General features: G+C 30.1%; 2 protein-coding genes across 2 annotated transcripts in view; both read left to right on the top strand.

The window, feature by feature from the left end:
- The window catches only part of LOC111426589 (Protein kinase, cAMP-dependent, catalytic subunit 3), a 33470-nt gene extending 25851 nt beyond the window's left edge, over nt 1-7619 (top strand). The window contains exons 2-6 of the mRNA XM_023061197.2: nt 5367-5535; nt 6077-6432; nt 6845-7026; nt 7126-7203; nt 7258-7619. Of these exons, the coding sequence (XP_022916965.1) occupies nt 5367-5535; nt 6077-6432; nt 6845-7026; nt 7126-7203; nt 7258-7383 (911 nt within the window). The 3' untranslated portion in view covers nt 7384-7619. The remainder of the gene's footprint in view (nt 1-5366; nt 5536-6076; nt 6433-6844; nt 7027-7125; nt 7204-7257) is intronic.
- A 5681-nt stretch (nt 7620-13300) lies between these two features.
- LOC111426656 (retinol-binding protein pinta-like) lies at nt 13301-14754 on the top strand. Its single transcript, XM_071196687.1, has 5 exons — nt 13301-13541; nt 13596-13755; nt 13813-14182; nt 14251-14359; nt 14424-14754. The coding sequence occupies exons 1-5, from the start codon at nt 13403-13405 to the stop codon at nt 14573-14575; spliced, it is 930 nt and encodes a 309-aa protein (XP_071052788.1). The 5' UTR covers nt 13301-13402; the 3' UTR covers nt 14576-14754.
- The last annotated feature ends 1336 nt before the right edge of the window (nt 14755-16090 follow it).

Below are 16090 nucleotides of genomic sequence, written 5' to 3'. Positions count from 1 at the left end.
AATAAAAAATATTCCTAATGCATCAAGAAATCATAATCCATACTTATTTCATATTTATCTATCACCAGTTTCTAGTGACGTAGCATAAATCACAAAATGTCAAAATTGAATGATTTGTCTTAATAAAATTAGCTATAACATAAGTTCTAAAACTGATTGAGAAGTACGTTATGAATAAAAAATATTCCTAATGCATCAAGAAATCATAATCCATACTTATTTCATATTTATCTATCACCAGTTTCTAGTGACGTAGCATAAATCACAAAATGTCAAAATTGAATGATTTGTCTTAATAAAATTAGCTATAACATAAGTTCTAAAACTGATAGAGAAATACGGTATGAATAAAAGATATTCCTAATGCATCAACAAATCATAATCCATACTTATTTCATGTTTATCTATCACAAGTTTCTAGTGATCTAGCATAAATCACAAAACGTCAAAATTGGCCGATTTTTTTTGATAGAAGTAACTATAACGTAAGTACTAAAACTGATGCAGAAAGACGTTATGAATAAAAAATATTCCTAATGCACCAAGAAATCATAATCCATACTTATTTCATATTTATCTATCACCAGTTTCTAATGATATAGCATAAATTTTAAAATCTCAAAATTGGACAATTTTTTTTGATAGAAGTAACTATAACGTAAGTACTAAAACTGACGCAGAAAGACGTTATGAATAAAAAATATTCCTAATGCATCAAGAAATCATAATCCATACTTATTTTGTATTTATCTATCACCAATTTCAAATTATACAGTATTAATCACAAAATGTCAAAATGGAACGATTTGTCTTAATAAAATTAGATATAACATAAGTTCTAGAACTGATAGAGAAGTACGTTCTGAATAAAAGATATTCCTAATGCATCAAGAAATCATAATCCATACTTCTTTCATATTTATCTATCACCAGTTTCAAATGATATAGCATTAATCACAAAATGTCAAAATTGGACGATTATTCTTTATAAAATTAGCTATAATCTAAGTACTATAACTGATAGAGGAATACGGTATGAATAAAAGATATTCCTAATGCATCAAGAAATCATAATCCATACTTATTTCAAATTTATCTATCACCAGTTGCAAAGGATATAGCATTAATCACAAAATGTCAAAATTGGACGATGTTTCTTAATAAAATTTGCTATAATCTAAGTACTAAAACTGATAGAGAAATACGTTATGAATAAAAGATATTCCTAATGCATCAAGAAATCATAATCCATACTTATTTCAAATTTATCTATCACCAGTTGCAAAGGATATAGCATTAATCACAAAATGTCAAAATTGGACGATGTTTCTTAATAAAATTTGCTATAATCTAAGTACTAAAACTGATAGAGAAATACGTTATGAATAAAAGATATTCCTAATGCATCAACAAATCATAATCCATACTTATTTCATATTTATCTATCACTGGTTACAAATGATATAGCATTAATCACAAAATGTCAAAATGTGACGATTTTTCTTAATAAAATTAGCTATAACATAAGTACTAAAACTGATAGAGAAATACGTTATAAATAAAACATATTCCTAATGCATCAAGAAATCATAATCCATACTTATTTCATATTTATCTATCACCAGTTTCAAATGATATAGCATTAATCAGAAAATGTTAAAATTGAACGATTTGTCTTAATAAAATTAGCTATAACATAAGTTCTAAATATGATAGAGAAATACGTTATGAATAAAAGACATTCCTAATGCATCAACAAATCATAATCCATACTTATTTCATATTTATCTATCACTAGTTTCTAGTGATATAGCATAAATCACAAAATGTCAAAATTGGACGATTTTTCTTAATAAAATTAGCTATAACATAAGTACTAAAACTGATAGAGAAATACGTTATAAATAAAACATATTCTTATTATATTTTATATATAATCCATACTTATTTCATATTTATCTATCACCAGTTTCAAATGATATAGCATTAATCAGAAAATGTTAAAATTGAACGATTTGTCTTAATAAAATTAGCTATAACATAAGTTCTAAAACTGATAGAGAAGTACGTTATAAATAAAAGATATTCCTAATGCATACTTATTTCCATAATCCATGATAGAGAAAACTTATTAGAGAAAAATTTGCTATAATCTAAGTACTAAAACTGATAGAGCAATACGTTATGAATAAAAGATATTCCTAGTGCATCAACAAATCATAATCCATATTTATTTCATATTTATCTATCACTAGTTTCTAGTGATATAGCATAAATCACAAAATGCCAAAATTGGACGATTTTTCTTAATAAAATTAGCTATAACATAAGTACTAAAACTGATAGAGAAATACGTTATAAATAAAACATATTCCTAATGCATCAAGAAATCATAATCCATACTTATTTCATATTTATCTATCACCAGTTTCAAATGATATAGCATTAATCAGAAAATGTTAAAATTGAACGATTTGTCTTAATAAAATTAGCTATAACATAAGTTCTAAAACTGACAGAGAAATACGTTATGAATAAAAGACATTCCTAATGCATCAACAAATCATAATCCATACTTATTTCATATTTATCTATCACTAGTTTCTAGTGATATAGCATAAATCACAAAATGTCAAAATTGGACGATTTTTCTTAATAAAATTAGCTATAACATAAGTACTAAAACTGATAGAGAAATACGTTATTAATAAAACATATTCTTAATGCATCAAGAAATCATAATCCATACTTATTTCATATTTATCTATCACCAGTTTCAAATGATATAGCATTAATCAGAAAATGTTAAAATTGAACGATTTGTCTTAATAAAATTAGCTATAACATAAGTTCTAAAACTGATAGAGAAGTACGTTATAAATAAAAGATATTCCTAATGCATCAAGCAATCATAATCCATACTTATTTCATATTTATCTATCACCAGTTTCAAATGACATAGCATTAATCACAAAATGTCAAAATTGGACGATTTTTCTTAATCAAATAAGCTGTAATCTAAGTACTAAAACTGATAGAGAAATACGTTATGAATAAAAGATATTCCTAATGCATCAACAAATCATAATCCATACTTATTTCATATTTATCTATCACTAGTTTCTAGTGATATAGCATAAATCACAAAATGTCAAAATTGGACGATTTTTCTTAATAAAATTAGCTAAACATAAGTACTAAAACTGATAGAGAAATACGTTATTAATAAAACATATTCTTAATGCATCAAGAAATCATAATCCATACTTATTTCATATTTATCTATTACCAGTTTCAAATGATATAGCATTAATCAGAAAATGTTAAAATTGAACGATTTGTCTTAATAAAATTAGCTATAACATAAGTTCTAAAACTGATAGAGAAGTACGTTATAAATAAAAGATATTCCTAATGCATCAAGCAATCATAATCCATACTTATTTCATATTTATCTATCACCAGTTTCAAATGACATAGCATTAATCACAAAATGTCAAAATTGGACGATTTTTCTTAATCAAATAAGCTGTAATCTAAGTACTAAAACTGATAGAGAAATACGTTATGAATAAAAGATATTCCTAATGCATCAACAAATTATAATCCATACTTATTTCATATTTATCTATCACTAGTTTCTAGTGATATAGCATAAATCACAAAATGTCAAAATTGGACGATTTTTCTTAATAAAATTAGCTAAACATAAGTACTAAAACTGATAGAGAAATACGTTATGAATAAAACATCTGTATCAAGAAATCATAATCCATACTTATTTCATATTTATCTATCACCAGTTTCAAATGATATAGCATTAATCAGAAAATGTTAAAATTGAACGATTTGTCTTAATAAAATTAGCTATAACATAAGTTCTAAAACTGATAGAGAAGTACGTTATAAATAAAAGACATTCCTAATGCATCAAGAAATCATAATCCATACTTATTTCATACTTATCTATCACTAGTTACAAATGATATAGCATTAATCACAAAATGTCAAAATTGGACGATTTTTCTTAATAAAATTTGCTATAATCTAAGTACTAAAACTGATAGAGCAATACGTTATGAATAAAAGATATTCCTAGTGCATCAACAAATCATAATCCATATTTATTTCATATTTATCTATCACTAGTTTCTAGTGATATAGCATAAATCACAAAATGTCAAAATTGGACGATTTTTCTTAATAAAATTAGTTATAGCATAAGTACTAAAACTGATAGAGAAATACGTTATGAATAAAACATATTCCTAATGCATGAAGAAATCATAATCCATACTTATTTCATATTTATCTATCACCAGTTTCAAATGATATAGTATTAATCACAAAATGTCAAAATTGGGCGATTTTTCTTAATAAAATTAACTAAGTGCATATTCCTAATGCACCAAGAAATCATAATCCATACTTGTTTCATATTAATTTATCTATCACCAGTTTAAAGTGATATAATATATCACTTTAAACATTTTAAACACTTTAAACATGACAAAATGTCAAATTTGGATACTGATTTTTTTTAATAAAATTAGCTATAATTTAAGCACTAAAACTGATAGAGAAATACGTTATGAATAAAAGATATTCCTAGTGCATCAAGAAATCATAATCCATACTTATTTCATATACAAAATGTTAAAATTGGACGATTTTTCATAATAAAACCAGCTATAACGTAAGTAGTTAAACTATTGGAGAAAGATTATGAATAAAAAATATTCATAATGCATCAGGAAATAACGTTGAGAAGGAGTCGTTGAAGTTCATAAAACTAATATTTAGTATCTATTATTTTGTAAATTTCCATGGAGCAACACGTAAATTCTTATTTCAAACCTTGTAGTACTAGTATCGGTTAACACCTGTAGAATACAGCAATTTGGGGAATAATTCAAGTTGGATTCTATCTACAAGCACTAACATGTATATTTAAATATAAAAATTTATTAAGTAGATAATACTGATTGTATAATTTAAAAATATTGTGTTTATTTTATCCGAAGTATTGTTTTATCATTTGGTCAAATAGATATCATTGACTAGGAAAATTTTATTTTCCTAAAATAACCATTTGTTTACGCCATATTTTTATAATTGCAAAACAAGATTTTGTAGGTTGTAAGAAAATTTACTTTGTTATTTTTTAATTGTTTAGATAAGAACGTTAAGGAACCAAACAGTTTTAACAAAACAATTTTATAACCAAATTCCCTTTTATCATTCGCCCAAAAATTTATTTCAGGAATATAAATCGCGTTTAGTTTCCCTGCTTTTGTATTTGTGGGCGTTTATTACTATATCATTCTCTTAAAAAAATTCTACTTAATTTTTTTTTTATTTTTTAGGAACTGGTACATTTGGGAGAGTACTTTTATGTCGTAATAAATCCACGGATGAATACTCCGCAATGAAAATTTTAAACTTAGCCGATGTTATAAGATTAAAACAAGTTGAACATGTTAAAAACGAGAAGAATATTTTATTGGAAATCAATCATCCTTTCATCGTAAACTTGTAAGTAAATCTATTTTCTCTCAAAATCATTCGGATATCTTACTTTCACCGACCTTCGACACAAAGGCTAAAATAATCAAATAAAAAAAAACTCAACTATACGAGAGGAGAAAGAAATATTGAGATATTTCTTGGTGAAAGTTTTCCGTCCATAGCTCTCGGTTCTGTTCCGCGAATGCGAAACTGGTTTCTCTGTGGCCACGGGCTGTAAACTTGGTAAAAGTCTCTGAGATGATGTCCATCCTGTAATAAAACGCATCTGCCTACAGGAACGATGAAAATAGTTTGTTTTCAAGGCGACAGAAAATGGTGATCGCAAGAGAACGTCTCTGCCAAAAATACGCGCCGCGCGAAAAACTGTTCACATTCGACGTTCGACTAAACAAAATGCGTTAAACCACCTGTTTTTTGACTTGTATAAATTGGTTTTTATTTTAAAAATAACTCCGAACTTAATCATTAATGTGTAAAGCTATGGACGGTTTAAGTTAATAAAGAAAACGTTTTTTATTAAATTTTTTTTCTTTACTTTCTTTAACAGATTTTGGTGCCATAGAGATGATACAAGTATTTATATGCTTTTCGAATATGTTTGTGGAGGAGAATTATTTTCGTATTTAAGAAACGCAGGAAGATTTAGTACTCAAAATGCAAATTTTTACGCTTGCGAAATTATATCGGCTGTAGATTATTTACACTCGAAGAACATTGTTTATAGAGATTTAAAACCTGAAAATCTTCTTCTTGATAAAGAGGGTCATTTGAAAATAACCGATTTTGGATTTGCTAAGAAATTAACCGATCGAACGTGGACTCTTTGCGGAACACCTGAATATTTAGCACCGGAAATCATTCAAAGTAAAGGACATAATAAAGCTGTTGATTGGTGGGCTTTAGGTACGTTTTCCATTTAGATTTAAACTGCGTCATTCATATCGTTTAAAATTATTGAAGTCTACTACAAAGTATTAACTTCAAGTGTAGGCTTATTAAAGTCCATTAGTACTGGATAGAAAAGCCTGTCCAATTGACGTCAAGTAAACTTTTTCATATTTCACGTGTTTCTTTTGGCAAAGTTACTACTTACACAATGTGCACACGAAAATTTTCTGTAAATTTTATTTTGTTAAGTTACAAAGCATTTTTTTATAACTGGTAGTAATAATATTTATCGTTTTAAAAGTGTAAATCATGTTTACTCGTGTTATTTAGTACTAAAAAATCATAAAGAACAAATACATAATATTTAAAAGATACAATAATAAAGTAATGTTATTGTCCGATATATACAACAATTATTTATTTATAGGAATTCTTATTTATGAAATGTTGGTTGGTTATCCACCCTTTTACGACGACAATCCATTTGGAATTTATGAAAAAATTTTAAGCGGAAAAATTGAATGGGTTAGGCACATGGATCCCGTTGCGAAAGATTTAATCAAAAAATTATTGGTTCAAGATAGAACGAAGAGATTAGGGAATATGAAAGTAAGCATTACAAACAATTCTTTATCTATTATCTTGTTATTTTTAAAATTTAAAGTTATTTTTAATCAATTCTATTTATAATAATTTTTACTCTTTTAGAGTGGTGCAGATGACATTAAAAGGCATAGATGGTTCAAAGGAATCGATTGGCAAGATGTCATCATGCGTAAATTAAAGGTAATTTATTAATATTAAAGTTAATTAACTAAATAATTTTTAATCTTTCTTTAGCCTCCTATTGTACCGAAGATTTCTAATGATGGAGATACAAGTAACTTTGATGAGTATCCGGAAGTTGACTTTAGAACAGCAAGACCTTTGGAAGAAGCCGAATTGAAGCAATTTGAAGATTTCTAAAGGGAAAACGACGGTTTTCTTAACTATTTTAATGTGATATGTAACAATAACCTGGTTGACTTTTGTTTTATTATTATAATTTTTTTTATTAGTCAGATAAGTTTTTGTTTGTTGATTTATTAGTGTAAATAACTAGTTAGGGTGAAGTATGTGATGTGTGTGTACATAGAAGAAAAAAATTAAATTATACTTCCTTTTCAATTATTTTCAATTAATTAAAATGATTTGTAAAGTAATACTCTGTGTGTTATTAAATCTTTATTAAGATTCATTTTAAATATAAATCCCGAATCGTTCTAACAAAATTGTATTAAAATCATTAAAATTAATTATAATGGTAACATAAGATTTCTTCAGTGAAATAGCATGGTTTGGAACTCCGCTAAACAGTATTCTTGTTCCTGGATATACATAGTAATTCAAGCCAAGATGGTTAGAGGTCACGATGCTAAATGGCATTTTTCGAAAACCCACTCGCTATTTATACTTGTGGGTTGATTTACGTCAAGTTTCCAACCTTGGCTTACCTTACCTATGTTGAAAATATGAAATGCCATAATAGAATTAAAAACATTGTATCAAGATTAATCCTGGACTACAATGAACGACGTCTTATTTTATTTCTGCACAATGTAATAAAGAAGATTCAAAATCAATGTCTAGAAGATACAAGTTCATCAGACGAGTTAACCGATATAGACGAAAACGATAATTTCGTCAACGAAAACTTATGCCTGGAATAAATAACCGTTTCTAACTCACTGAGATTGTCCTTCGCAAGCTGGAGCATAAACGAATTTTTGCGAAAGAAATACTTGCTACTTGGTCAGATGGTTAGCCTCCTATATGCGGGGAAAAACTCAGTTAGTGTTAATCAAAAGACATAAATTTAGTTCTTTTTCAATGCCTTCGGGTATACTGCAGGACAGTCACTTAGGACCCCTTTTGTTTAATATTTACATTAACGATACATTAGCTGTTTTGAAACAATCTCACTCTTTAATGTATGCTGATGATCTTAAATTATTTACGGGTGTGTCCTCACCTCTGGACTGTTAGGGGTTGCAGCGTGACGTTGGCGCTTTGCAATAGTACTGCGACTCGAACCTCATTACGCTCAATTTGAGCAAATGTTATATAATTTCTTTCACAAGAAAGTTGCCATGTCGAGAGTATCTCATATTAGAAATCTTGGTGTGACATTCGACCACAAATTTACCTTAGAGAAACACGTTGACGGGGTGGTTTCCAAAGCTTGGCGTATGCTTGGCTTTGTGCTTAGAACAACAAAAAAATTTATAGACATCAAAGCAATTAAATTATTACATTTTGCATATGTTCATAGCGTGTTAAATTTTTGTAGTTTGGAATCCCCAATATCAATTTGATATATGTAGAATAGAAAAATTTTTGATGCTCCTCAGCTACAGGACTAACGTGGATTATGTTGAGTATGAACCTGCATGTCGTAACTTCAATCTCGTAGTGATGCGTTAACATACTACAAAATCATTAATAATGTAATTGATTCTCGTCCTCTAGTGTCCTCTCGTCATATTCCTCGTTCAAATACTTTTCAAAACTCTCCTATTCTGAGAATGGGTCGCACTTGCGATCATTTTCAGCGCACCGGCTGCGGCTTGGGGATATTCCGACATATTCCGTATCTCCATTAGGGAATTTAAGCGCTTATTTTCTGTCGCTTCCACTTCCTCTAGTCACCTATTCTGACTTTGTTGGCTGTTATTTTCTTTTTGTTTTATTTTTATTTCATAATTATTAATTTGCCGTAAAAATTTTATTTCAGGACCATACCTAACGATGGACAAGCAACCGTTGGTGTACCAACCAGCAAAATATGAATTGATATTGCTGATGATGCGTGAGGGCGACATAAAGTACATGACACACTATATTAGAGCAAAGGCTCAACAAATCGAATCTAGCACTTGGTCTTAATGGTGGCACAATCTATTTATGAGGAAAATGACGATTCCAAATTTTCTCATTACGTACCAGCAAAAAACTATATACTGTTAATTGATATCTACATACTACTGCCAGAAGACTAAATAGTGTTGGCAAAGGTTAGATGCTACTTCCAGGAAACTGGAACTATACTTTGGAACATACCGTTTGCAAAAGACTAAAAGACTAAATATGTGAAATCCATGACCACAACCTACTGGTAGAAGATTAGTGCTAATATAAGATTGCATACTGTTGGCAGTGCACTAAATACTGCTAATAAATACCCTCACTTTAGAGATCGATAACTTCATAACCGCTCGATGAAAAAAATTGTCATAAAGTTAAATCAAAAAATTACCCGATTTTTTACGGTACCGGCAACTTTGTCAACTTTAATGCAAGAATACGGGATGAAGGGGATAAGTTTTTGAATGGAGAAGGAAGAGATATGCTGAGTTGGGTAGAGGAAAGGAGATGGGAGATACTGAATGGGAATAGGGAGGAAGGAGATGAAGGGGAATATACCTATACGGGGCGTCCGTGATACATTATGTGGTACTGGACCAAGGAATGTGGGAGAGAATAGAAACATTTAGGGTTGGGGCGTTGGTAGAGTCGGATTACCAGCCGAATGGTCCAGAAGGAACGAATGGTGGGATAGGGTATATAGAGAGGCCAAGCGAAAAGCTAGAAGAAAATTGTCAGTGGCTGAGAGAGGAGGTAGCGATAGATAGATATATAGAGGCCAGGAGAAAATACAAAGAAGAATGCAAGAAAAAGAAGATGGAGCTGAAGTAAAGGGAGGCTGAGAAGATTAAGGAGTTGAAAGAGGAAAATGAGGTATGGAGATACTTAAAGACAGTGAGGAAGGGAATAGAGAAAATCAGCAGAGATATACAAATGACTGAATGGAGAACCTACTTCATGGGTTTGTTGGGAGGGGTGGAAGAGAAAAGACTGGGAGAGGGAGAGCGAGGGGTGCAAGGAGGAGAAGAGATAACACTGGAAGAAATGGAAGAAAAGGAAGCAGTGTTGAGGGGACTGAAGAGGGGAAGAGCGCCTGGAGAGGTTGAGATCCAGAATGAGGCATGGTTGGAGGCGACGGAGACAGTGTAGAAGAAACTATGGAAGGTAATCAACGACGTATGGATAGGGGAGAGGTTCCCGGACAGGTGGAGGATGGGGATAATATGCCCACTGTATAAAAAGGGGAGTAAAAGGGTAGTGAGCAATTATAGAGGGATCACCTAGTTGGGCACAACTTTCAAAATTTATGCAAAGATACTGCTGGGGAGGTTGGAAGAGGAAATGGAGAGGGTGGAATTGGTGCCGGATGGGCAGGCGGGATTCAGGAAGGGAAGAGGGGCAATTGATATATATATTGATATATAGCGATTTAAGCAAATTATAAATTAAAAAGGGACAGAAATAAGCCATGCGGGAAGAGGAGGGTTTCCTCCAATCCGAAAAGATGGTCCTGGTGGGTGATCCAGAGACAGGACGGCTTGCCTTATTTCTTTATGTAGGTAAGATAAAGGCGCGACGTACTGTCTGGAACGCACCATCTTTCCGATTGAACGGAACTCCCCTCTCCCCACAGACCTTATTTCTGTTTCTTTTTAATTTATAATTCGCTTACATCGCTCTAAAAACATTAGAGAGACATAACTTTGAAAAACTGATAACGGTATCCGATAAACGTAATTATTTGACATATTTTGGTAAAAACCGCGTTGAAATCTGCCAGGTCGTTTTCGAAATAACCACACCCTACTAAACCGAGATTTTCCGCGAAACTACCTATATGGAATATCGATAAAATAACATATGCCCCACATTAAGAACACATCGGTTTACCACCAGTTCAAATTTTCGTCAAATAGTTTTGGAGAAAAAAAATCGCAAAGTGGACAAAGTTGCTGATACTCTCAAAAATCGGATACTTTTTTCATTTAACTCACGATAAAAGAAAAACCGCGGATCCGAAAATTTCCAAAATAACATGTGATATGCACAAAATGTTCACTGATTACAATAAACTTTATCGCAATTTTACCAAGATATCGATCTCTAAAGTGAGGGGTCTTGACTTTTTGCACGGATAGTAAATATCCGTGTGTAATATGTGTAATATTATTTAAAACGATAAAAACTTTTTTATTTTCTGAGGTGTTTAAAATTATTCAAAGTTAGCCAAAAAAAGTGTTAAAAAAATGGTGTACGAAGTTGCAATAAAAATCCTGTTCCAATATCCCGTTTTCAAGAAATCGGGACTTAAAAAATTTAATACTATAAATGACACTATTACTAGACTATGTTATTAACAAAACTAGTTACTTTTATTACAAATTTATGTGGTTTATTTTATATTAGTCAATCAGTACGCTGTGCACTTTTTCAGCAAAATTTTAAATTTCAATACGTTATACGGATAAAAACGTAGGAAAAGTAAAAAACTTTTTTGAGAAATAATAATAAAATGTTTAATTTTATCAAGTATACATGTTTCGAAACTGATGTTTCATCTTCAGTACCTAAATTTAAAAGAAATAAGAAACAATTAACAAATGTTAAACGGAACGTGTTAATACGGTAGGAGAAATCGGACTTTGAAAAAGTGAACTTACTTGGATTAATATACAATAAATGGAAAAATTATTAGGTAGTAGGTGGGGTTTAAAAATATATCAAGATATCTTTCTACTTTTCAACAGATAAAAAATTATCATAAATAATTTTCAAAAAATTATAAACAAAAAACCCTTTCAACAATCTAGTCAATCTTGGAATACAAACATACAATGGGGTGTGGTTTAAAAACGTTTTATGTCGGTACACGTACGGAATACAGAATGATGAAAAATTCTTTGAAGTAATCAGTTAAAATTTATGGTATAGGCGGGTGTATTTGTTATCTAATAATTCATTTAATAGAACATTGGTGTTATCCTTGGAATGTTTATAGATCTCATATTCTTCCAGTAAGTCCAACTTCAAAGATTTAGGTTGGTGATGAATGAGTTCTGTATTGTTAAGATTTATTTTATGATTAGTTTCATTAATATGTTTGAAATAAATCTTAACAATACAGAACTCATTCATCACCAACCTAAATCTTTGAAGTTGGACTTACTGGAAGAATATGAGATCTATAAACATTCCAAGGATAACACCAATGTTCTATTAAATGAATTATTAGATAACAAATACACCCGCCTATACCATAAATTTTAACTGATTACTTCAAAGAATTTTTCATCATTCTGTATTCCGTACGTGTACCGACATAAAACGTTTTTAAACCACACCCCATTGTATGTTTGTATTCCAAGATTGACTAGATTGTTGAAAGGGTTTTTTGTTTATAATTTTTTGAAAATTATTTATGATAATTTTTTATCTGTTGAAAAGTAGAAAGATATCTTGATATATTTTTAAACCCCACCTACTACCTAATAATTTTTCCATTTATTGTATATTAATCCAAGTAAGTTCACTTTTTCAAAGTCCGATTTCTCCTACCGTATTAACACGTTCCGTTTAACATTTGTTAATTGTTTCTTATTTCTTTTAAATTTAGGTACTGAAGATGAAACATCAGTTTCGAAACATGTATACTTGATAAAATTAAACATTTTATTATTATTTCTCAAAAAAGTTTTTTACTTTTCCTACGTTTTTATTTATTACTAGAGAAATATGGAGAATTTCATCCCATTTACGTTATACGGAACTTTTCAAATGTTTTTTTCGCGAATGGTTTATATAATTTTCTGAAACTTCTCTAAAACATAACAATAAATTTCAATAGCATGATACTTAACTATTTTTCTATTACATCCAATACCTATTAAATAGGATACAAAGACCAAAGTTTTTACGATAACAATTATTATCAATAAAATACCATTTATCTGATAATTTGATAATACATAATAACTCACAGTTACTTTTATTACAAACCTATGAACAGTTAAGTTTACTCACACGTGTAACACCAGTACAACATTGAAAAAGATCTTGTAAAAATATTCATTTCGAATTAAAAATGTCTATTCGACCACTTTCCAAGGAATTACAAGCGAAAGCAATCGCTGAATTAAATGAAAATCCCAAGAGGATTCAAGAAGATATTAATATAATTAAAGAATGGCTTAAACAACAAAGGCATTTTAATGCAAGAATGGGTGAGTTTATTTATTATCATAATTAAAAAATTCTTGTATAACAATTCTTTGTAGATGATCAATTCATTTTAACTTTCTTAAGAGGATGTAAATTTAGTTTAGAAAAAACTAAATTAAAATTTGAAAATTTCTACACAATGAGGACTTTAATTCCGGAATTTTTTGAAAATAGAGATCCTTTTTTACCTGAACTTCAGGCACTTTTAAAAATTGGGTACGAATTATTTTTATTTAATTAAACATTTTTTTAAATTTTTAAATATCTTTTCAGAGCTTATCTTCCTTTAAAATCAGCCGGGCCAGATAGTCCAAGGTATATTTTATACAGATTCTGGTTAGCAGATCCAGCTATTCATAAAGTCAGAAATTTATTTAAATTAAATATGATGATTTCTGATATTTTGTTGGATGAAGATGATCAGATAACCGTTGGAGGAATGGTTGGATTTCAAGATGCCAGTGGTATAACCGTATCCATGCTGACACATATGGATTTACCAATCATGAAGAAAGCAATGATGTTCTTTGAAGGAGCTTTTCCACAACGCCCTAAAGTTATGCACTTTTTTAATCCTCCTTCAGTTTTCGACACAATCTATAACATGATGAAACCTTTTATTAAGGAAAAAATGCAAAAAAGGGTAATCTTAAATGTTTTTAATTTTTAACTCCAATTTCTAAATGATGTCATAATTTATTTCTTGTTTAGATGATGTTGCATAGAACATCCAATCTTGAAGAAATGTACAAACATGTGCCAAAATCGATTCTTCCCACTGAATATGGTGGTGATGCTGGCCCAGTTCAAAATTTAGTTGGTAATATGAATAGTTACTTTATTAAAGTAGTGTAATTTATGTTCATGCTTATTTCGTATAATAGATGAATGGAAAAAGAAGGTTGAAAGTAGAGCAGCTTGGTTTAAAGATGATGAACAGTATAAATCAGATGAATCAAAACGAGTTGGAAAACCAAAAACTGAATCTGATCTTTTTGGAATTGAAGGATCATTTAGAAAATTAAATGTTGATTAAAACATAGATTGATTCTTGCTTTGCTATTACAATATTCTTATTGTTCGGATATGTTTTATGCTTTTTAACTTATTAATGTACATAGTTAATTTGTTAGAGCGAGGCATGTAATTTGTAACAAACGGAATAACTATAATTTCAGTTATTTTCAATTGATAAATATAGTTTGTAAATTAATATTATGTGTATTATGTGCCCTTTATTACTATAATGAGAGTATTGTGTGGAATAATAACGTCCGGGGCTCGCGCCGGGAAATTAATACAAAAACTGGTCATTTAAACAATTTAATCTGAAAATCACTTCATTCTTCCAATTCCAGTATCATGTTGAGTAAGAACATTTTGAGGTCTTATTACCTGTACATTTTTATAAGCAACTCTCTGCTTCGTTTGCTTGCATCTTCACATTTTTAGCTTTGTGGTATGAGCTAGAAACTCATCTGTAATCTCTATCAATAATCTCTTTATAGCTTTACTGGTTGGTCACTTGGTTGTAGAGGCAGTTTTGAAATGCTGTATTGAAATGGTGAAAGTACTGGATAGTTGAAGGATAATAACTATTTAGATGATGCTTATGATGCTCCATCGAGCCCCCTCATCCTTGTTCTTAACAACTTCATCATCATCAGTTAAGTTGAGTGGCACTAACAGTATATGATTCGATAACGAAGATGACGACGTTTTTATGAATAACAAGCAAAAATGCACTTCTTTTTACACTACGCAGCTGAAATCAACTTCTTGTAGTAACTATGTATAAATGTTGTTCTATTCATTTTTAACAGGTAGGTACGTGGCGACTGGCGAAACATTCACTTTCATATTTTGCAAATCGTAAAGAGATACTACAGAAATCATCTGGGAGCAATGAACAATACGAAAAACTAAACGAATTGACTATAAATTATCAAAGAAATTACTTTTTGCTCATTTCTGCTGAGCTACCGACGTAGAGCATATCAAAAATGCAACTGCAATCCCCATAGGTAACGGACAGGTGGAAAAATTTAACCGAATACCTAATAATGACAGTAAGAAGAAAACTAAGCTACGAAAAATTCCATTCACTTTAAACACTATGAAAAACAAGAGTACCCAAAAGACATCTTATGAACTTATATTTGGATTTTACCCCCGCAATATTTTACGAAACCTTGTAATTATGGCTCTTGAAGAAGACCAAGATTACGGGATTAACCGATAGGAAACATCGAAAAAGTACAACAAAAACAGAAAGAGAGGTGACATAAAACATTAAAAACCTCGGAACTAGGAGATTTGGGTTTGATTAGACGAGATACGACAGCTACAGGATAGTCTAGGGAAATGATGCCATCATACAAAGAACCTTATCTTGTGATTCGTAAGGTAGCAAACCCGAATATGACAACTATCGTATGTGCGCTATAAAACTTAACACATAAGTTAAAAAAATTAAAATAGGACATAAGTGAGGACATGAACGTAATAAAATTATTGTTGATATAATAAAACAAAATCATTGGAGTACATG

Source organism: Onthophagus taurus, chromosome 6 (genome assembly GCF_036711975.1).
Source record: "Onthophagus taurus isolate NC chromosome 6, IU_Otau_3.0, whole genome shotgun sequence".
In the NCBI taxonomy this organism is placed as follows: Eukaryota; Metazoa; Arthropoda; class Insecta; order Coleoptera; family Scarabaeidae; genus Onthophagus; species Onthophagus taurus.
Note: the sequence above shows the minus strand (reverse complement) of the source record. Positions and strands in the feature narration are given on the sequence as shown.